At 49.4% G+C, this 21,089-nt stretch overlaps 8 protein-coding genes across 8 annotated transcripts; 5 read left to right on the top strand and 3 right to left on the bottom strand.

Moving 5' to 3' along the window:
* Positions 1–57: 57 nt before the first annotated feature.
* Positions 58–1,509, bottom strand: ATG4 (Cysteine protease atg4; the record flags this gene model as incomplete). Its single annotated transcript, XM_064895182.1, has 1 exon — positions 58–1,509. The coding sequence occupies one exon, from the start codon at positions 1,507–1,509 to the stop codon at positions 58–60; it is 1,452 nt and encodes a 483-aa protein (XP_064757869.1).
* Positions 1,510–2,187: 678 nt separating this feature from the next.
* SQS1 (squalene synthetase-like protein) lies at positions 2,188–4,763 on the top strand (the record flags this gene model as incomplete). The annotated part of the gene is made up of 2 exons (XM_064895181.1): positions 2,188–2,290; positions 2,341–4,763. The coding sequence occupies 2 exons, from the start codon at positions 2,188–2,190 to the stop codon at positions 4,761–4,763; spliced, it is 2,526 nt and encodes an 841-aa protein (XP_064757868.1).
* A 947-nt stretch (positions 4,764–5,710) lies between these two features.
* Positions 5,711–7,128, top strand: LTR64_000797 (uncharacterized protein; the record flags this gene model as incomplete). Its single annotated transcript, XM_064895180.1, has 4 exons — positions 5,711–5,831; positions 6,157–6,588; positions 6,646–6,981; positions 7,031–7,128. 4 exons carry the CDS (start codon positions 5,711–5,713, stop codon positions 7,126–7,128), a joined length of 987 nt encoding a protein of 328 aa, XP_064757867.1.
* Positions 7,129–8,321: 1,193 nt separating this feature from the next.
* Positions 8,322–9,539, top strand: LTR64_000796 (uncharacterized protein; the record flags this gene model as incomplete). Its single annotated transcript, XM_064895179.1, has 1 exon — positions 8,322–9,539. One exon carries the CDS (start codon positions 8,322–8,324, stop codon positions 9,537–9,539), a length of 1,218 nt encoding a protein of 405 aa, XP_064757866.1.
* Positions 9,540–9,912: 373 nt separating this feature from the next.
* Positions 9,913–10,938, top strand: LTR64_000795 (uncharacterized protein; the record flags this gene model as incomplete). Its single annotated transcript, XM_064895178.1, has 1 exon — positions 9,913–10,938. One exon carries the CDS (start codon positions 9,913–9,915, stop codon positions 10,936–10,938), a length of 1,026 nt encoding a protein of 341 aa, XP_064757865.1.
* Positions 10,939–14,396: 3,458 nt separating this feature from the next.
* LTR64_000794 (putative secondary metabolism biosynthetic enzyme) lies at positions 14,397–15,547 on the top strand (the record flags this gene model as incomplete). The annotated part of the gene is made up of 2 exons (XM_064895177.1): positions 14,397–14,456; positions 14,654–15,547. 2 exons carry the CDS (start codon positions 14,397–14,399, stop codon positions 15,545–15,547), a joined length of 954 nt encoding a protein of 317 aa, XP_064757864.1.
* Positions 15,548–15,648: 101 nt separating this feature from the next.
* LTR64_000793 (uncharacterized protein) lies at positions 15,649–17,418 on the bottom strand (the record flags this gene model as incomplete). The annotated part of the gene is made up of 1 exon (XM_064895176.1): positions 15,649–17,418. One exon carries the CDS (start codon positions 17,416–17,418, stop codon positions 15,649–15,651), a length of 1,770 nt encoding a protein of 589 aa, XP_064757863.1.
* Positions 17,419–17,792: 374 nt separating this feature from the next.
* Positions 17,793–20,671, bottom strand: BOI2 (polar growth protein; the record flags this gene model as incomplete). The annotated part of the gene is made up of 2 exons (XM_064895175.1): positions 17,793–20,551; positions 20,605–20,671. The coding sequence occupies 2 exons, from the start codon at positions 20,669–20,671 to the stop codon at positions 17,793–17,795; spliced, it is 2,826 nt and encodes a 941-aa protein (XP_064757862.1).
* Positions 20,672–21,089: the final 418 nt, after the last annotated feature.

Genomic DNA, 21,089 nt, shown 5'->3' with positions numbered 1-21,089 from the left:
CGATGCTACTGAAACGTGTACTATAGATGGACCTCGAGCACCGAATGTGCAATACCATCAATCCCCTTTCTCCGTCTTGCTGTCATCTCCCTCGTCATCCTCGTCCTCATCGTCAAAAGTCTCAACCTCATCTACTGCTTCTTTTCTCTCTGTGCTCTGTCCTGGCACAGGTGGTTCTTTAGCGTAGATGTTGACTATCTTTTTGCCCCTCACGTCGTTGATGCGCCGCTTGAAGTCTTCCCAATCCGATTCGTCGCGGATCAGGAAGCTCATTAACATACTGGGATCCATCTCTTTGATGTCCAAGCCTCGCAGGCGGCGGGTGTGGCATGTTGCGATTTCTTCGGGTGTGTAGTCGGCTGAGGAGCTGTGATAAGGCAGGGCAGGTCGAGTCTCGTGAGGGTCGAGGTAGAAGAATGTGTCGTTTTGTACACCAATGAAGTAGTGCGATGAGCTCGGACGGCCACCAGCAATGCCTATGCTCTGTGGATATGTGAGCGAGCGTTTCAAGGCTTCGTGATATACTGGTGTGATTCTGTCGAGGCCCAATCGTATCCCCATGAGGATGAGGGTTGGAGTGATTGTGGGATCTGTAGAAGATCGAGCTGCGATGGACTTGAACTTGTCTTCGTAAAGGTCAGACGATGAGGGTGTAACGTAGACTCGCAGACCAGCTTCAGCACATTCTGTACTTAAAGCTGCAATGCAGGAGGCTGCGGCGCTGGGTCCAAACCATTGACCTGGGTGTTTGTTGCAGTGCGTAGCACCGTGAGAGACAAAGCGGTGAATGGAGAAAGGTGCTTGAGGAGAATCGGCGAAGAGGGAGAGTATATGGCTGTGACACTCTTTCGCATCTGAGAAGTGATCTTGGTACCGCCAGTCCCTGCCCAGTTGAAGCATAAGTAGGGCATTCGCAAGGAGGCTTTGTCCCGATCTGATCATGCAACCCCAGCCAGTATCACTGTTGAACCCGTCTTTTTCTGCTAGATTACGAAGACGGACCGCAAAAGTCATGGAGGAAGTAGCCGAAGGGTTCGACGAGCGTGGTATGGGTGTGAAGTTGTTCCTATATGTCAACCATATCCTGGATTCAAAGTCGTCTATGAAAGCAAGCGGCCAGCCACCATCGGCGGGATCATTTGAGAGTGACGGCAGATTCTGACCTTCTACTCGATGGACGTCGTCAATGCTGTCTCTGTGCTCATGCTTGTTCTTATCGGTGTGGGCATGCTCCTGATCTTCTGTCGGAGCAGTCGACGCTGCTGCTTCAGAAGGGTCATGGGAGTCGGCAGAAGATTCTATCTCTACCACATCCTCCCGGTCTGTTGTCGTTATGGATTGAGGAGAACTAGAGGTGTATTCTTTGCCCAATAGCCATATTGAGGCTCCTGATGCTTCGTCAAAGCGAGGTGAAGGGTCATAGAAGTAGCGGACAAAACGTTTGTAGTCAATGTTGTTCATCATGTCCGCCTTGAGCATCGCCAGTAACTGATCAAGTAAGGAACTCATACGAAAGAATCATTAAAGCATATTTAGATAGTATGAGGAAGGTGTCACAAAGGCTCAGCGGTAAGAAGTGGTTAAGTGATAGAGGACAGGACGGCGTTGGTGTGTGCTGTAAGAACCAGCTCGTTGCGTTTGGGGAGTACGACGTGCGCAATCAGCCAATTCATACATTCAAGCAACGAACAATATCGCGAGTTGGTGATGTCTAGTACGTTGAGTAGTCATGCTGGATTGTCTACCTGGCGCATGGACTGCGGCCAGAATCAAGGCAGCCATTGAGATACTATGCCACTCCGTTATGCAAGTGCTTGTGATCAGATCGCCGCACGCCACATTCTGATGCCCTGTGGATATCTTATCGCTAGGCACTAGTTTGACCTAGAAGAGGCAAGCTCACCCACCTAAACTGTCTACCTACGCTCCGATTTGCTACCTATAGAGCCTACAAGGAGTGGAACACATGCTATGAGTAATTCGTCAAATGTGCCATCATCACTTCACGAGGTCCCAGTCTTCACTCATTGGCCACTTCTCGTCATATGTTCATAATGTTTATTAGAGTGGTGTAGACATTTTATTCAATTTTTCTTGATACAAGGTCCAACACTCAAGTCCTTCTCTGCGTGAGCCGCGTCTTCGCGACGTTACTAGTCACTCTTTGACCTGCTTACGGCCGCCACAATGGGAGCAAAGCAAAGAGCTCAGAACCGTGGCAAGAAGGCTGCTAGAGGCAGCATGAAAGGCCAACCTATGTCTCAGAAGCAGTTAAATCAATCAATACTGGGTACTGTCGTTGTCTATGCCTGGCCTCTTGCACCACTAATTGGTGCATAGTACCTGAACTCGACCCAGCCTCTAGATCCAGGTCACTGCAAAACTGGTCAAGCGCCGCTCAGTCCTCGTCATCAGGTGGCCACCATGGCTTTAGCATGAGCGAGGAGGCTAGGAACACTGACAGAAGGACGGCTGCGTGGGGTACTACCTCTTTGCGTACTCAGGGTATCTCATTTGTTAGTGCTGGACCTTTAAAGAGGGAGGAAGATGCATGGAACACAGTCAGCGAAGACGATTCACCGTTGAAGCAATCTGACGTCGAAACGACGGTTGTTAGACATACCCAGGCCGTTCCTGAAGAGAGCTCGTCAACTACAAGAGAGAAAGAAGCACTGCATGAACCTGCAGCAGACTCCAATACTCATGACGCACAGCCCGTCACAACTCACCAGGTCGATGCAGTTCCGTTTCCTACCACGCTCGCTGCACAATCGTCGGATAGCAATAATGCTGCTCCTGCTCCTGCCCCTACAGTTGTTGAGCCTCCAGTCTCGCCCTCATCGGAAAGTGACGAAGAGATCCTTTTCGCAGGCAGATCTGCACCCAGTCGGCTACCTAGCAGGAAACCAACTCCCGCACCACCTGCTGTAGTGCAGGCCAGCAAACAGGTTGAGGCCTCTCCCGGTGCAGTGTCTACCACGAAACAGGAACAACAAATGGCAGATCCTGCCATTTACCAGAACTCGATTTCCCCTTCACCAGCCTCCGATCACGACGATGCTCAAGACCTGAATGGAGAGCCTCCGATCTCTGCCCGAACTCGTTCAAAACGCGAAACTGACAAAACGTTCCACCCTAGCCTCTTTAGTCGTAACGAGGACGCTCTTATGCAGGACTACATTGAAAACATGGCCTTAGACGACTCCGAGGAAGACGACGAGGAGCAGGTGCCTGGTTCCGTACCGATTCGAAAGTCCTTCAAGAAAACTCAAACTTTCCGCATGTTCAACGGAGATGGCCTTGAGAACGCGAAAGTACAAACAAGAAACAGAGGCAGTACGGTCCCTATCAGAGATGTTCCCGAGCACGCCTTTGACTGGAATTCCGACGACCTTGCTGACTTTGACGATCTAAGTACTACAGACGAGGAGGTTGACGATGTTGGTCAGGTCATTCGTCACCGAACTCGTGTCAGTGGAGCTCAATATCTGATTATTGCTGATGGAGCCGATGCTAGTGACGCAAAATGGATGCTACACGGTAGATTGACTTCGGAGAGCGCTATCAAAGAGATTCAGATATACGAAGAGATACGTCAGATGAACATCGAGGAAGACGATATCGATGACGACGACGATGATAGCGAGGAGGAAGACGAAGAGGATGAAGAAGCTCTGCAGGATCTGATTGACAATATTGAATCTGAAGATGACGAGAATGCCCGCATCATCAACTACACAGCTCGCATGACTGACGAGCAGATAGCCCGTGCTCTTGCAAAGCAAGAAGAGCTCGGTCTGGGTAGTGACGAGCTAATGCTGTTCGACGGTGAAGCCCCAGAGCAAGAGGAAATGGATGATGTTTTTGGTGCTAACAACGACTTCATTTCTTTCAATCTTGGCAAGCACACTTCCAACAGAGGTCGATCGAAGCGCAACAAGAAGCAACGTGATAGCTTTCCTTCCGCTGAGGCGTTTGCAGATGCATTGGACCAGGATCCGTATGGTGCCTTTGACGTGATGGATTTTGAGAGGCCGAGTCTTCGACCAACGAAGAAGGGGAGGAAGTCTGATTTTCCATGGGATCTAGGCGACCTCGATGAAGAACTGCGTGATCAGCTTGTCAACACCTGGACTAAGGATCGAGAGAAGAAGGCTGAGCGCAAGCGACAGAGAGAGGAAGCTCGCCTTACCGCAACTCTGGATGCAGCTGACGCGGGCGACCCTGCGATCATCAAGACTCGCATCCGACAGTTCCTCGTACAAGACGTTGACGAGCTCAGACTATCTCCAATGGAGGCTGCAGTGAGGGCGGCAGTTCATCGGTTAGCCAAATCACTCAAGCTTCACTCCCGCTCTGAAGGAAAAGAAGGAATTGGACTTGGTCGATATCCAGTGCTTACGAAGACATCTCGCACACCACAATACACGTTCGAGACCATCTGGCAGATCGATGCTTTGATGAACACTCGGAAGTTCTTCCCAAAGCACATGGGAGCAGGCTCAAAGAAAACACCTCGAGTTTCTGGTGCCGCACGACCTGCTCGACGAGGTGGAGGTGGTGGCATCATGACTGGTGCAACCTACAGGGATGGTGAGATTGTAGGTGCTTCGGCTCCCGAGATTGGAGTGGACAACAAAGGTCGTGCCATGCTCGAGAAGATGGGCTGGACCGCTGGAATGGGTATTGGTGCTGAGGGCAACAAGGGTAGTCTTGAGCATGTCCGACATATTGTCAAGACCAGCAAGGCTGGCTTGGGCTAGTAGGTCCTGACGCCTGTCGGTATGCTGTGTTGTACTCAGTAACCGAATACCAGTTCGTTTATAGGCGTGTTTGTCTCTTCGGCCGAGACTCTCGGCACATTCTGATGCATGTACAGTGCCTGTCATGGCCTGATCATTAAAGCTAAGGTTTCAGGTGGTGGACGTAATGACTGCGATGATGCATATTGTCCTTGTGCCAAGACGGCAAATTTATTCGCATCTACTATCGCACCTTTCGTGACGGCTAGCACTTTCGCTATCGCTTCATCAGCACAGTCGATGAGGGCAGACAAGGTACATCCGACGAGTGACACAGGGGGACATACTCAAAGTAACACGAAGCCAAGGCGTGCGCGTACACCATGCATCTATTGCCGTTCTTACCCTTATGCACAGCAGAACGTGGCCTAGGCTGTAGACGCCACCACGATCAGGTCCCTAAGCCCTGATGCAAGACTTCGAACTCAGCTCCAGGCCGTCCCAACCTCGCCTTCGAACGACATCGAGTTGTTGGTACTAGTAGTAGTTGGTGAGATGTCGCCATCATCCACACAACAGCGCACAAGAGCGTGCGGATCAGCCCAAGAATGGAAGCTCTAACAAATTCGCATTACTCAAAGAAGGGTCAGCCTGACAGGGTGATGGCGTGTTCCTTGTTCAATCACATGGGTCAGTGTGAAGCATCGAATGGCAGGTGCGAGCCAAAGCTTGTCAGGAATAGGCAAGCATAATCGTTGATTTGACCCAACAACGACGCAACAGTAGATATCATATGACACGCTTCAACATCGTTATCCTGTCCGTTTGACAGCTTGTCAGTATCACGTATTTCTTCAGTACTACTCATACTGTTGCGCTCACTAGGTCTAAGACCGCTGTCACAGTTGTCCACACCAGCCAGGACATGCGAACCGCAATCAGAGATATCCTCTGAAGATCCACACACAATGCCATCCAACGGGATCAGAAAATGGGCAAAGGAGAAGGCCCAAGATCTCCCGAACGAGGCACAGGACCGAGTGTCTGAGTCTGACGCTGTCATGAAGGTGAAGTCGTTCTTCAAAGATGGTGAGTGGACATAGTAGCACAATTTTCGAGACAGGACCCTTCATTCAGAACTATAAAGACCTCGAAACTGTGCCCTGGTAGTGAAGATGTCATCTCATGTCAACACAACAGCATATTCAACTAGTAAGCATGGGTCAGCTCAAATACCTCTACCTTCTGCTTAGCTACGTGGTGATTCAAGTGTCGGCCTCTCCTGCACCATATGACGAATGCCACCACACCTTACAGAAGAGAGATCCACAGGCAGTGACAACGTATACCAAGACGACTACGCGCACCGTCACGACAACAATCACTCGGGTCAGTACACTAACGTGCCAATCAGACACTTCAACAACACGTCCTTTGACCACAATCACGAACACAAGAACATCGACAACCTCAGCCAGTGCAATTCCCAGCGTTCCAAGCGAGCCTACTTTCGACGGCTGTGCATGGAATGTTCCAGCGGCAGGCAAGTTCAAGTTTAAAAAAGAGTACATTTTTGAGAACGGCATTCCAGAAGGTCTGCAAGCAAGCCGATACATTGTGGAAGGCTCATACAAGGGCGCTCCATACGACCATCAATTTGAGTCCAAGAACGTCTACACTGACCATCTCGGCTTTCTCAATCTCAAAGTTCCAGGGGTACAGTATGCTCAGCCATGGAGCGGTCAAACTATCAGCAGTGCAGAAGTTACCACGTCTTTCAATAACATACTGCATGCAAGTGTCTGGACAAAGGCGATCTTTAGCACTGTACCTGGAACATGCCATGGTGAGAGATTCCAAGCCACGACATGTGCGATAGATCGGGCTAACTTGTTGACCGCAGGTATATTCTTCTACAAGAACGACCAACAAGAGACCGACATAGAGTACTTGACCGATCGAGAATCTCTCGGCAACAACATCAATACAACCACCAGGGATTATAGTAACCCGATCCCAATCTGGTACAGCAATCAAGCAGTCACTCAAGGCGCAAAGGCTACACAGGAGATAGGACCACCTCCATGGGATGTCACTGCAGTTCACGAATACAGGATCGACTGGACCAAGCAATTCATTGCCTTCTACCTGGATGGCAATTTGCAGAAGAGGTACACGACCAACATACCAACTGTGCCTGGCTACTGGATCTGGAATAATTGGGCCAATGGGGATAAGGGTAAGTCCAACTTGATTGACTATGGATGAGTTTGTGCTAAATGGACAAGCATGGTCTAGTGGACCACCAAAAGAAGATAACATATTCAAGATTCTGTCAATCACAATGTACTACAATACTGCTGAGGAGAATGCCGACGGTTGTTAGAGCCATACGGGTGGTTTGAAGTGTTCATTAAGGCACGCGAGTGACAGAGAGAGTGATGGACTACACAGGAGTGTATTATACTGTGAGGAAGCGAGCATCATTGCGCTTCTTGACCCACCCTTATGACCAGTGTTCCGATGCTGAGTTTCTTCGTCATGTAGTCTTAGCTTGCACTTTGACACAACTCATCTACCATTCTTTCAACATCGCTGTTATCCTTCCAGTTTTTTTTATATCGGTCTATCGCCTTCACCAAGAGAACTTGGTCTCAGTGGACCCCGACAATGGACTAGCTAAATGCAACAGAGTTTGCTGGTGACATGATGGTACCCTAGCTGTCAATACCAGCTGCCATTCAAAGCGACTTCACGCAAAAAAGTGTTCCCCATCACAGCCTTACAAATCTCCTCCCAACAACCCCCAGCGCAATCCACCCTCCAATCAGACACAAACCCCCAATAGGCGTAACTGGCCCCAAATACTTCCCATACCTCTGCGGATCAAGCACAAGCAAATACAAACTCCCGCTAAACATCGTCATCCCAGCCACAAACAGCGCACCAGGAATCCGCTGCGAGCGAGCTGGAAGTGCAAGTGCAGTGGCGAGCAAGGCGACAGAATGGACGAGCTGGTACTGAGATGCCGTAGACCAGTTTGCGATGCGTGCGGGATCGTTGATGCGGCGTTTTAGGCCGTGAGCTCCGAAGGCGCCGAGCATGACGGCTGTGGAGCCGAAGACGGTTGAGAGGGTGAAGAAGAGGGGCATGGTGGTTGAGGGGGATGGGTTTGTGGTTGTGGTTGTATTTGATGATGATGGGTAGGGCGGAATGGACGAAATGTCTTGAGGTTTGAGTAATGGTTCGGTTTCTGAGGGGATCGGATCTGCAGGATGGTTGTTGTGAGTTGTGTTGTGCGATTCGGGGTCAGCTGTACTTCCTCTGTAAAAGCTAGACATCAAATCATTGAGACTGCTGACGGCTGAGTTTCGACGTGTACAGTACGACTGATGCTCATGGTCATGACGAGGGAGTAAGAACAGGACCCATACTTTAACACGTGAAGACGCGATTCTATCCACTACAGCTGCTCTGATTCGTCATCTTCCGAGCCGTGTTCACTCCCTCTCCATTCACTACCTGTCGTGCCTATCTACATAAAAATTTCTATCAGTTATCGGTCGAGATGTTTCTGTCATGTTGAAGTACAGAAATGCCTTACGCGGCTTTCGAAACTTTCGTTTCGATCGTGGTGGAACACACTCATTATACTTGGTCCGACATCTCAATCTCGGGCCTCCACCCGTGAGGAGGATCAAATTGGGACCAAGGTCAAGAACCAATTCTTCTATCGACTCTACGTTCAAAACCGATTCAGAGTATATTCAAAGAGATGCCATCAAAACAGCACAGATATTCCAGATCCATCTAGGCACCCGATACGAGCTTGGCATCCTCCGTGATGTCCCAGCTTTACTCAGAGTGCCGTCCGATGCCTCGTCTGTACTGACGAAGCGCCATTTCACAGAAGAAGTTGACAGATGGATCGATGCTTGTCTAGCGGACTTCTCGGATATGAAGGAGTTTGTTCCGCCTCCACTACAATTGTCACCTTCCCTCACAGTCTACCACGTCTGCAGCGACAAGTCCAGTCTTGGCCTGGAACTAGAATTCGGTAACTCCAAAAGCAACTCCCTTAATGAAGAGCTTCTGGAAGAGTTGACCGTAGCTTTTGATGCCATCTCCCAAATGAAGCGAATCTGCGGTGTAGTGCTTACAGGAAGACGAGCAGAGAAGTCAATCTTCTGTGGTGGTGCAAGCATTACGACACTAGGCCAGCTATCGAACCACAAACAGGCAGAAGAGTTCATCAATAGCATATCTACATTATGTTCACTGATTCGAAATACGCCACAACCCGTCGTCGCAGCTATAGACGGACCATGTATCGGCGCTGGTCTAGAAATTGCTGCCAGCTGTGACATCCGCGTCGGTTCTCCCAAGGCCACCTTCTCTATGCCCGAAGTCCTCCTAGGTATACCCAGCGTGGTAGAAGCACGATTGCTCTGCGAAATCGTCGGATGGGGTCGCACTCGCCACCTTCTGCTCACCGGACAAGAATGGAACATGAGAGAAGCATACCAAGCAGGGCTCATCACGAAAGAATTCTCTGACACGAAGAGGATGCTAGCGTGGACTAAGGATTTCCTGCAACAATGTTTGGGTGCTCGCGCAGATGTGATTCAGAAACAGAAGGCTTTGATGCGCGACTGGGAGACATTGAGTGTCGATGATGGTGTCGCGAGAGGTGCAGAAGTGTTTGCGGATTGCTTCGTGTCGTCTAGTCCGCAGCTTCTGAAAGATTTCGTACAGCTTAAGAAGGACCAGAAATCTGGAAGGACTGAGCCTGGATAGTCACAGACACAAGTGATTGTGGAAAAATACGCGACAACACGAAGAAGTACCACGCACATAGCGCATAACGTGCTATATGAAGAACACACGGATCACTTCCTCACCCAACTTCGCTCTGAAGCCTTGGCAGCAACCGGGCACGATACTTATCTCCGCCTTGGCACGGTCTAAATCGTGATTGGTTTGAAGGAGAACTCGGAGACAACGATTACCTAAAGCGGAAGTGCCTGCTTCGCCTGGTCAGTAGTTCTCCCGACTCCAATGGCATAATGCTTGGAAGGCTCTCAGTATTTATGGACTGTCTATGCGCTGAGGAAAGCATCTTTCAAAAAGCCAATCTACACATACTATACACTCAACGACACAGACAGAAATGTCTCAATACACATCGACCATTCTGGTCACAGGCGGAACGCTTGGCCTAGGATTCTGGGCAGCCTACGAGCTCGCCTGCAATTTCCCCAACAGCAAGATTGTCATCTCAGCGCGATCAGACAAAGAGAATGCCGTAGACAGACTCGACGAGCTCGTTCAGAAGCGCAATAGCTCCCCAAGTAACAGAAAAGAGCGACAGATCGGATTTAGACCTCTCGACCTTTCGTCCACGTCCAAGGTCCGCAAATTTGTCGAAGACTTTGCAGCTCAGGGATATCCACCTGTTTCCTCTCTAGTTCTCAATGCAGGTGTTCAATTTCACGAAGGGAAAGAAATCACTCTGTCGTCTGATGGTGTCGAAATGACCTTTGCGGTCAACCATCTAGGGCATGCCCTGCTCCTATACCTCTTGAAACCTCACATGACCACCGATGCTCGTATAGTCTTTGTTGCATCTGGTGTACACGACCCTGCACAAAAGACTGGTCTCCCTGACGCCAAGTACGAAACTGCGGAGCTGCTCGCACACCCTGCCGACAAGAATGGGTACGAGGTCAACCAGGGAGGATTTCAGAGGTACTCTAGCAGCAAACTCGTGAATGTGCTGTTCATATATGCGCTCGAGGAAAGACTGAAGAAAGCGAGAGAGGCTGGTCGCTCAAACTGGACTGTCTGTGCGATGGACCCTGGCCTGATGCCCGGAACAGGTCTGGCACGTGAGATGGGTCCAGTAGTCATGTGGTTGGTGACGCATATTCTTACCCGAATGCTATGGCTTCTGAAACTGGCCATCCGTTCACAGAACGTACACTTACCGCAGAACTCGGGAAAGAATTTGGCTTTTCTGGCTAGCAAGAAAGGACCAGATGCTATGCAGAGTAGTGGGCAATATTTCGAAGGTGCGAGAGCGATTGACAGCTCGGTGGACAGCCATAACAAGATGAAGCAGGAAGATCTTTGGAGGTGGACTGTGGATTTCTTGGCAAAGGATGGTGAGGAAAAAGAGCGATTTGAGAACTTTTGAGTAATGTTGTATTGGTGCTTGAGGCGTTCGGGGCCGTCCTCTTCATTCGTGCTGCTGATGTGCAAAAGGGGAAAGCCGATGCTGGGTTGTGCTGGTTGAGGAACCACAATAGATAATAGAAATAATTATTCCACCATGTACCACACAAACTCCCATATCAGTCACATTTTCGCTAGACAAGGTTGTTCGATAGGCTCGCTGGGTTGCCTGGGTTATCGAGCGATTTGTAGCGTGCAATGATGCGACGGAGAAACGATCCGTTCGCTACCACACCTCATCTTCAAGTTGTGGCTTGCCTGCTTTGCAGACCATACATATGTCTCCGTTCTTGTCTGCAACCAGACGGCATCGTCCCTTTTCTAGCTCAGCACACAAGGTCTCGAGCCTGGAGGCGATCGTGAAGACCTGCCACTCATGCGAGGTCATTGGTCATCTGTCATAGTAGCAAACGAAGAGACTCGAAGCAGAAGTGGCTCCGTGCTCGCACAAAGGACACTTGTTGTCCTCTTCTGCTGTACAATCGAGGCCAAAATCGTCGAGTCGCATCAATGCTTGCTGCTAACATACAATACAAATACTTCAACAACTGTCGAGATCAGTTCCATGCACGTTGAATTGTCACAAGCGAGATACCCATCAGTCAAAGTGACAGCGTGATGGCCTTGGCGGACACCCTCGCTTGGGTTCCGACGAACTTGGATCTACATATCGTGCAGTATGCTCGTACCGACATAACCGAAGGAAGCGTATAGCTGCAGCTACTAGAACCCTGGTCGGAGCCGATGTTATTGATCTTGCAGCTTTGCTCGCACGAGATCAACATAGGAGCCGGAAAATGGAGATACCACGCAAACTAGGACGAACCGGTCGCCAAGAATAGATGTTGGTCGTGTGGCTCTGTTAGGCATTTTGAAATTTGCGAAACGTGTGCCAATTCCAAAGAGGAACTCAAGAGGATCTGTTGTCTCTCTCTTGGTCCACATACAGCCTCTTTGCGCAACATTGCGTGGATTCAGCCCTGTATCATCGTGTGCACAACAGGTACATCACACCACATGCAATAATTGTCTCAGGATACTCAAAGCTTTGAGATGGATTGAGTCATGTCTCGGGTAGCGGTACTTGCTATATGACTTGCGACGCCTTTCCGAGCTTCAAGCCTGAGTCCATAATTCGGAACCCCAATGTAGAATCGCAGCAGGCTATGTTGTATTTGTAGGTTACATGACCAGGTGTATCGTTTCACGAATTCACACAAGTTTTCAGTTTCGATCGACACGTCCAAGGGTCTAGACTAATATTGCTCGGTCCGCTCTCCGCTTCTTCGCAAAAGCGTACGTAGTTTGGTGTTTTTGTGTATTCGGACTGATCTGTTGTCGTCTAGCAAAACGTTCTAAAGTTTGCTAGGACGCAGCTGCGGGAGTCTAGATGAGTATTTGTCCACAAGGTAGGGTCATAACCAACAGCCTGTGGATGATTCAGTGCATACAATTGCCAACCAGCGACACAAACTTCGTTACCAGGAATCGGCGCGAACGATTCGTACAGCGATTGGCCTTCTCATGCCATGAGTCGATGACGTACGATTCTGCAAGGATACCATCTCAATCTCTGTATCGAAGACAGCCCTGTTACACAAAATCTTCGATTGAAAAGTATTCTTGAGCACGATCCAAGATAAGTATTGTATTCTGCCTTCATTCCTCATTCATAATTGCAAGACCTTGCTTCCTCGTCGTACCAATCAAGCTGAAATTGATGTGGTAACATCGTCTCGGTATGGCCTTGTGCTTCATTTCTCGTCATTCAAGAGCACCGCCTGGCTACTCCGATCGCTCCTGGAACCCGAATCCCGTATTTCTACATATGTTAAAGTTTCCCCATGCCCGCATGGTTTTGCGAGCGATTTGACGATGATTGAGCTTGTGCAGGACAGGGCACAGACACAAAGCCTTCACCGCAACATTTCCTGCAACTCGTGACAGTCCTAATGTCACAGGTCCAATGTTAGAGAACAGTCATCTGAGCGTAGATTATAGTTGTCATAATTGGAAGAAATTGTACCTACCTTGCATGAGAGCCACAGGAAGGACAATTCGCAACATGAAACGTGTTGCACGTGACGCAGCGATTCATGTTGCTTGTTTCGACTTGAAGGTGTATGCGAGCTGTGTCGGAATGAGCCTTTGACAACCTTCAGCTGTCAAGTGTCGTGATTGACAGATAACTGTAGGCAAAAAGATATGCTTTCTGACGGTCGTTGAAGAAGTAGAGGTCTCTGAGCAAGAATTACAGGCAGAATTTTTGGGAAGCAAATTGCACTCCTTGACATCTTTATAGCCAAAGTTACATGCTTGTTGTGAATGAATAGGCATATTTCGAGAACCTGCTGTAGTATTCCTGAATAGTGACGACTGGCAACAAATAATAGACATGTTTACGGTGTAGCCAGCGAGTAGGTGTGGTTGCTCAGAACAAGTAGGTACAGTCTGTGGTATGATCCATTTGGTCGGTATGGTCGACGTACTGATTTTGAGTCTGTTTGACCAACGACGAATAACGCCATATAAAGAAGTACAGTCAGCACGTGGCAAATCGCCTAATCACAAGGTCCAAGGTCGTAACATGGTAGATTTGGCATGCTACTCATGCCGTCACCACTCATGTCCAGGCTCATGATTGCTTAGCCATCACTGTACAGCATGGCATGCAAAAAGGCTAATCTGTCGGTGGTGGCATCGCTTAAAGAATCTCTTCGAGGAAAGCCGGGCTGTTGATCTTGGAATATGATCTGTTAGGATGCATGTCCTGCTACCATGCAAGGTAGATCATTGCAGCTTCATTAATTGTGGTCTCAGCTGACTCTGTAACAAACTGAGATGACCCAAGTAGAACAGTGCAGAACGACCCCTGAGACCAGGATGACGCCTGTGCAGTACCTGCATTGTATCGTACATAGTGATGTGATCCTAGCCTTCTGACAGGTCAAGATAATGGTGCACCCAGAGATATACTAGGGTCCTGCTTGTGTCGCAGCATCTTGTGCATGCATAAGCACCGCTGTCCTGGGTCATTTCTTAGTCCTGGCTGTTTTGAACGTAAACAGCGGAACAATTGAGCTTGGATTTGCGCACTTTACGCAATTAGAACGAACTCTATAGCCGAAGCAGCGTCAGAGTTGAACCCGTAACAAGCATGAGTTGAGATCGTGTGCAGGTTTCATATTGTGTGACTTGAGCACGGAAAATTACTGGCTGACTGATAAATGCGTAGCAAGACGAGATGTACACTGCGTCGATTGATTTCATGTATATCTAACAGAATCACATGGAAGCTGAATGATGACCGCGTTCCTCGCACTGTTTCAGCACTGCTTCGAAAGCGGTAAATGTTCTGAATGATTTTGTTTTGCTCATAGAAGGACAGATTATGGAATCAGTTTGAAGAAAGCACAGCAGATGGTGGTCCCTCACGTGACATTGGAAAACTACCTCGGCAGGCACGACGATACCTCTTCGGTAAGCACGAGCAGGAAGCAGCGCGAGGATTGCTCCTTCCTCGCCAGTCCTTTGCTGTGTCCTCCCTCACATTGATCTGCACCATTGTAATCATCCTCTTCCGATAAGACTTAGGTGATATTTTCACGTTCTTGCATACAGTTCACAGGGTTGAACACCTTCTGTACTTCTAAATATTCACCTTCATCCTAATCAAGGCAGGACCGCAAACATACCTGGTAAGAAGTTGCGAGATGTCGATTGACAAGGCTCCTAAAGCTCCTCACTTCAACGTCACCTCACCAGCACCATATGTTGTCCACATCGAAATCAACAGGCCAGCCAAGCTGAATGCCTTCTACAACCCCATGTGGTACGAGCTAAAAGGGCTCTTCGACTTCTTCTCACATGATCCGGAAACTAGGGCAATTCTGATATCCGGCGCCGGAGACCGTGCATTCACTGCTGGGCTCGACGTTCAAGCAGCCTCTGATCCATCCAGCTCGGCACTCTCTTCCACAGGCCATTCAGATGCAAGTCGTAAGGCCACACACCTAAGACGACATATCCTCGAGCTTCAAGACGTCATAAGCACGGTGGCTCGATGCGAGAAGCCCACCATTGCCCTGTTACATGGTTACACCTATGGTCTTGGCATTGACCTGAGCAGTGCGTGCGATATCAGGTTTTGCGCCACTGACACCAAGTTCTGTGTGAAGGAGGTAGATATTGGTCTGGCTGCAGATGTTGGCACGCTATCGAGGCTGCCCAAGGTCATCGGTCTGACGTCGTTCTGCAAGGAGGTTTGTCTCACGGCTCGACCTTTTAGCGCAGATGAAGCCTTTCACAACAATTTTGTCAGCAAGGTCGTTTCGGGTGGAAAGGGACAACTTGTTGAAGCAGGTCTGGAGCTTGCCAAGCTTATAGTGACGAAGAGTCCTGTCGCGGTCCAAGGCACCAAGAATATTCTCGATGCTGCTTGGGGAAGGACGGTCGAAGACAACTTGAACTATACCGCTGTGTGGAATGCCGGTATGCTGCAAAGCAGTGACGTGGAACGAGCCATGCTCAGTGGTCTGCGGCGAAAGACGCCTACGTTCGAAAAGTTATGAGGGCAGTCAACGTGGTAGGATCTTGCTCTTAGCTCCATCAATCTCGTGTGCATTGAACGAGAGAAGGAATACTCAATTGCTGTACCACAATTCGCTGCTGGCTACTTTCTTGACCTCCTAAATCTCCCAGATCCTGCACCTTTAGCCTTCGAGTTCTTATTCTTGATCTTGAGACTGCGATAATTCGTATGGGACTGCGCGTTCGGGTTGATCATTCCAGCTTGCTTCTTGCGTTTTTCACCAATAGTACCAGTTCTCTGAGCATCTTTGCTCTTCCCGTCCTTTTTCCCACTTTTCAGCTTACCACTATTACCATTAGGCACATGCACATCGTCACTGTCATATTGCTCAAAGACATCATCATCATCATCATTAAATTTATCACCATCCCGTAACTGTGTCTCCTCAACCGCCTCGTCATCCTCATCGTCATCACTATCCTCCACAGCCACAAACTTCGGCTCAACAGAAAGATTCCCCTGCACAACAGGTACAGGCCGTATGTTCGCTCGTCGAGTAGTCCTCTTCTGCCCTTTCTTCTTATACGGCTTTATCGCTTGCTGTGCTAATACATCATCTTTCTCCTGCTTGGGAGGAGCATCTAATTCGTCCATATCAGACCCAAAGTCAAAATGATCTGGAAGTTGACTATCATCCACGAGGACGTTGGTCGCAGAGTCGTTCTCGAGGTCTCGTAGGGCGTCGAGCTCGTCGTCATGGTCTTCGAGGTCCGCATCCTCGGACGCTGGATGATGGATATTGTGAAATGATGGGGGTTCGGATTCGAGATGTTTAAGGACATTGTTTGTGCTAGATCTGAAGTGCCGCAATGTGGGAGGGCCACTGTCAAGACCGGTGCTCCTCCTGTTTTCGTTCGTGTTGCTGAGGACATTACTCGAGCTCGGACGCGACGCAGAAACACCTAGCAATCTATCCTTGAAACTCGTGCTTCGCTTGAGATACGCTGGCGTAACATCCATTGCCTTTGCGTCTGGCTCCCTATGCGGCGTCATACCTTGTCCCAACACAGAATCTCTTAGTGGTGTCTTGCGCGCAGCTTCGGGGGTCGATTGCTCTTTAGCAAAGAGAAAGCGTCGTGTACTTGGCGTTGCGAAGAACTGGTTCAGATGGAATTTCTTTCCTTCGCTGACAGGTGTACGAGAGTGCTTCCCAAAACGATGCTCACGACTTAAATCTTTTTGTGGTGTTCCAGAGAGATAATCTAGCAGGTCTCCCTGCTTTTGTGTAGCATCGTGCTTCTTTCGTCTTCCACTTGGTGTCTGAATAGTCTTTAGAGGCGATCGGGTTGTCTCAGGTCTGAGAGGTGTGTCCAAGTACAGTTCTTCTATTTTGCGCTTTCGAGCTGAGGAAGAGGGCGTGGCTGACAAGCTGTGTTTCGAGGCAGACTGCTGTAGTAGGTCGAATAGACCTAACACCTTGCCATCACGGTGTGGTGTTGGTCCAATAGCGTATAGTACTCGTGGCTGTGGTGTACCATACTCTTCCTCGCCGTCATTCGAACCCCTTCGCTTCCTCGGTGTGCTCTGTAAATTCCTGCGTGGCGAAGAACCAATATCACAACCGCTATCCTGCCTGCTATGGGTTGCCGTCCTGCTCTTAGACTTTTTGCTTTTGACCTCAACGAGCTTCTCGTATGCTAGTTTGCCAGCAAGCACGTCTTGAACGCGCTGATAGTGTTTGTATTTCGCTGCTACCACGGCATCGTTCCTGATATCTGCATTCTTCGGTTTGCGACCATACTGCTCGGTGAAAGTCCGTTCGTAGTCTTTTAGTGCGAGTCGAAGTTCTGCTGATTGGCATTGAAGATTGGTCTTTCTAGGGGTGTCAAGAAGAGAGGGCGCAATATCCATGGTTCTTGTCTATTATGGACTGTCATGGAAGATGTATCTGTAGCTGTTATGCATTTAGCCAAGTACATCGAATCTGGTGTATCGCGACTTTGACGCGTTTTGACGCGTAAAGTCGCTCCACAGAAAACCATGACGATTGTGTAGAATAAGCTTGTCAAGCTATACGAAATTCGGGAAGTGAAATGCTCAGATTATTATGTATCTACTAGGTCTACTTTCTCCTGCAGTCGTAATCTTCGTAACAAGTACATGTGCCTCAAAGCGGACCAGAAAGGCTATAGGCAACCAATCAATCGCTCAACCCGTGGCCTTAAGATATGCTTTCAGGTTCGTGCCCGCGACCTGTCCTTACCAGCTGATTTGCTTGACATAACTCAGGAATGCACCACATTCTCTTTATCTTCTGAGTTCGGGAATGTTCCTGTCAACCTCTTTTCGCTGTCTTCTGTAATCCTAGCTAACGACGTCTTGGATGCCAGACCCAAGGTCGATAGTGGTTTCAGCCCAAGTGTTTCAGCTGGCTTCTCCTCTTTAAGATCCGTGGACATGGTCTGAAATTCGATGCCTAACCCGCTCTCCGTTTGGCTGAGCTCCGGTCTTGCAACCTGGTCTTCTACCGGCTTCGTATCTCCTAGAGCCGGTGGCCGTTCCTTCCTCGCCCTAGCCTTTGCAAGCGAAATGGTTCTTTGTTTGTTTGTCGTTTCGAAGGATGAAAGATCGTGCTCAATTGTCGCTTTCATGATCTCGCCCATCCACTTTCGACCTTCGGCTATAGAGTCGACCTGGAAGTAGTGAATCGCTGGCTTCGTGAATTGTACAGCTCGCGACAAGCCTGTCTTTGGTGGGACGAGCTTGAAGTAGAAGACGCCAGTTGGTGCAGCTGGCTTTACAATTGAACCGATCGCACTCTCCGGTCGGGGTGTGGAGGAAGCTTTTGAAGCGCCTGTTACACTAGCATGAATAGTGACCATTGGGTCGTCATTAGCCACTAAAACCTTGTGTGCTGAGATGTCAATGATGCCGCGTTCTTCTGTGTCGTTTTCTGAGTAGTAGTAAGATAGTCTTCGACCACGAAGAACAAACAGCCTTGGCTTCCATGTCGTCATTAGCCCTGAAGCCTTCTTCTTCATCCACCCTGCATGATCACATGTTTTACGAGCTTCTGAGGGAGGTATTTTGAGTAAGCCATGGGTGTACGCGCTTGTGCGCTGCTTGCTTTTCGCTCTTGGTCTCGACGTGTATTTCAAAAGAGCATTTCCTACAGTCTCGCCTTCTGGTGTATCTATCTCGAGGCTAGGAGTGGCTGACGGAGTAGTATCGCCTGTATTTGGGGATGCAAGCAGGTCAGAGGACTTGGCGTCGTCGTTGAAAGGAATCGTCCTGATGGCAATCGACTTTTCGTCTGTGGTAATTGCATCTGAGGTGGCTCTGAGACCTATAAGCTTGCGTGCCCGATCTTGCATCTTCATCTTTTCAGCAGCAGGAGACCCGATACTGACATTTGAGGTTGAGTTGTTTTCTAGGTTTGTCACGGCTGGCGACCTGCTCACCATGAAAGATGGGTTGGAACTAACACGAGCGCTGGAAGACCTGAATCTACCAGTCTTGAGTGGTGCATGATGTGTGTCAGATGCGACCGAAGGCGCGATAACAGAATCTTCGCGTACAGATCCAGCACTACTTAGTCTAGAGTGCTTTTTTATAATGGAAGTTCGCCTCGATTGCTGGTCTCCAAGACTGGTCTGACGAGAATGGGCTTTGCTTAACCTGTTGCGCATCTTCCGATTGTCCAGCTCATTACCACTAAAGTAGCCTCTATCTACATCCAGTGGTGACTGCTCCACAGGGTTGGGTGATCCGGCAAAGGCGCGAGCGTCTTCGACTTTTGTACTCGGACGGATCGATGAAGCAGGAGTTGTGGCCTGTGTACTGCCAGTACCAGCGACTGACCAAGTCCTGTCGGTTGATAATTTATTCTGCGGTGATGCGGCGGACAATGCTGAAAACTCCAGGTCAGGCTGGGCGCCGAAGTCAATAGAGGAGTGACGCTTCGAATGTCGAGTTGTTGCAGTTTCAGGCCTGACCGAGCTTTCGGGAGGTGCGACGAGTTTCCAAGAATTCGTGGGCATTGCTCCTGCCCAGCTGGTTCGTTTCGAGCCCTGGATAGGCTGCAGAGGCTGTATTATGTGATTGGGTTCTTCGGTAATTGGTTGCGGTAGAGGTGTATTTCGTGGTAGGGAAGCAGTGGATGTGCCCAGGGATGCGCGACTGATATGTCCGATGGACTGTTTCCGGTCCGAGGTCCTCCTGGAGAATGAAGGGTGCGACTTGACCTCGCACTGAAAATCACGGATTTTGTGCCAAGTCTTGAGCCTTTTGCCCATGACACCAAAATCAAAGTCTTTCATGTATATAAAGTTCTGGTCCATGTCAAGGAGGACATCACCAGAGATTTCCTGCTCGATGAAGATGTCGCAGTGCTTGGGATCAACGCCAATATCGCGGAGATGCCGGGAGGTCTGGATATGATCCCAGGAGCGGACTGTAACTTCGTCCAGGCCAACATTGTCCTCGTCATCAGTCTCGGGGCCAGCAAGGTAAGAACGTTGATCGAGGTGGCTACTATATTCACTTTCCGAATCGTCGTGTACACGAAGGTGGCCAGTTGTCTGACGAGGAGTACTGAGATCGGTGATATGTTCATCGATGACGTTCAGGGTCTCATTCATCACAGGACTATCGGAGTCCTCATGTTCGTTTAACGTTTCCCCTATAGAGCGCTGGACACAGGTAGTGTGATGCGAAGTCGGTAAGGACGAGCGCAGGCTGTCATATGAACCATCTGTTAGAGGTTGTGGTTGCAGCTGTGCTGACTCGTTTGCAGGTTGATGTCTCGGGACTTGGTTCGTCACGGTAGGGGCGTTATGGACACTGTAACTGGCAGAATTGTTTGGGGTGTGGCGGACAAGCGGTGCTTTTGTGGTATAGACGGCTGGAAACAAACCAGTGCCTCCTCTTGTAAGGTGTCTACCCATGAACCAGCCATCATTGAAGCCATCGTCAAGGTCGATGAGTTCGACGCGTTCGGATCTTCGTAGAGTCAGTTCGTCGGCGCTTCTAGCATCAAAATCGTCTGAGTCAAGTTAGTGACTGTGAAAAAACGTTGCAGGTGGAAGGGAAACGCACGGATAACCAGGAGGATGTCGCCAGGTTGCAAAGCACGTCCGTTCAGACCATTCTGCAACAAAGCCATGGTGGAGAGATGGGTGTTCCCGCTTCACATGCTCACGCAGAAACAGAAACAGACACGGGCCAGGTCGTATTATCTCCACGTCCGTCGAGGTAGGTGAGGTTCTGAGTTGGAAATGAGACCTGACTGTGAAGACATCGAAGACAGGTAATGACGGGGTGAGGGTGCACGTCGTAGAGGATTTCAGCACAGGAGTAGGTCAGTCGATAGTCTGGTGGTACAAGGTGACAAGATCAAATAAAGATGAGCCAGGATTTGCGCGACGTTAAGACGCAGTGAATCATGGCCGTTGTCGATCCGTTGTCAATTACCACCAACGAAGACCAACGCAGGTGTGTGGAATTGCTATCCGATGTGCTTGTCCGTCCGCCGTTGTAGTGCGGATCTCAAATCATCTTCCACGGGTCCGCTCCGGTGTTAC

The sequence above is a fragment of the Lithohypha guttulata genome, assembly GCF_036872675.1.
Source record: "Lithohypha guttulata strain CCFEE 5908 chromosome Unknown scaffold_1, whole genome shotgun sequence".
In the NCBI taxonomy this organism is placed as follows: Eukaryota; Fungi; Ascomycota; class Eurotiomycetes; order Chaetothyriales; family Trichomeriaceae; genus Lithohypha; species Lithohypha guttulata.
Note: the sequence above shows the minus strand (reverse complement) of the source record. Positions and strands in the feature narration are given on the sequence as shown.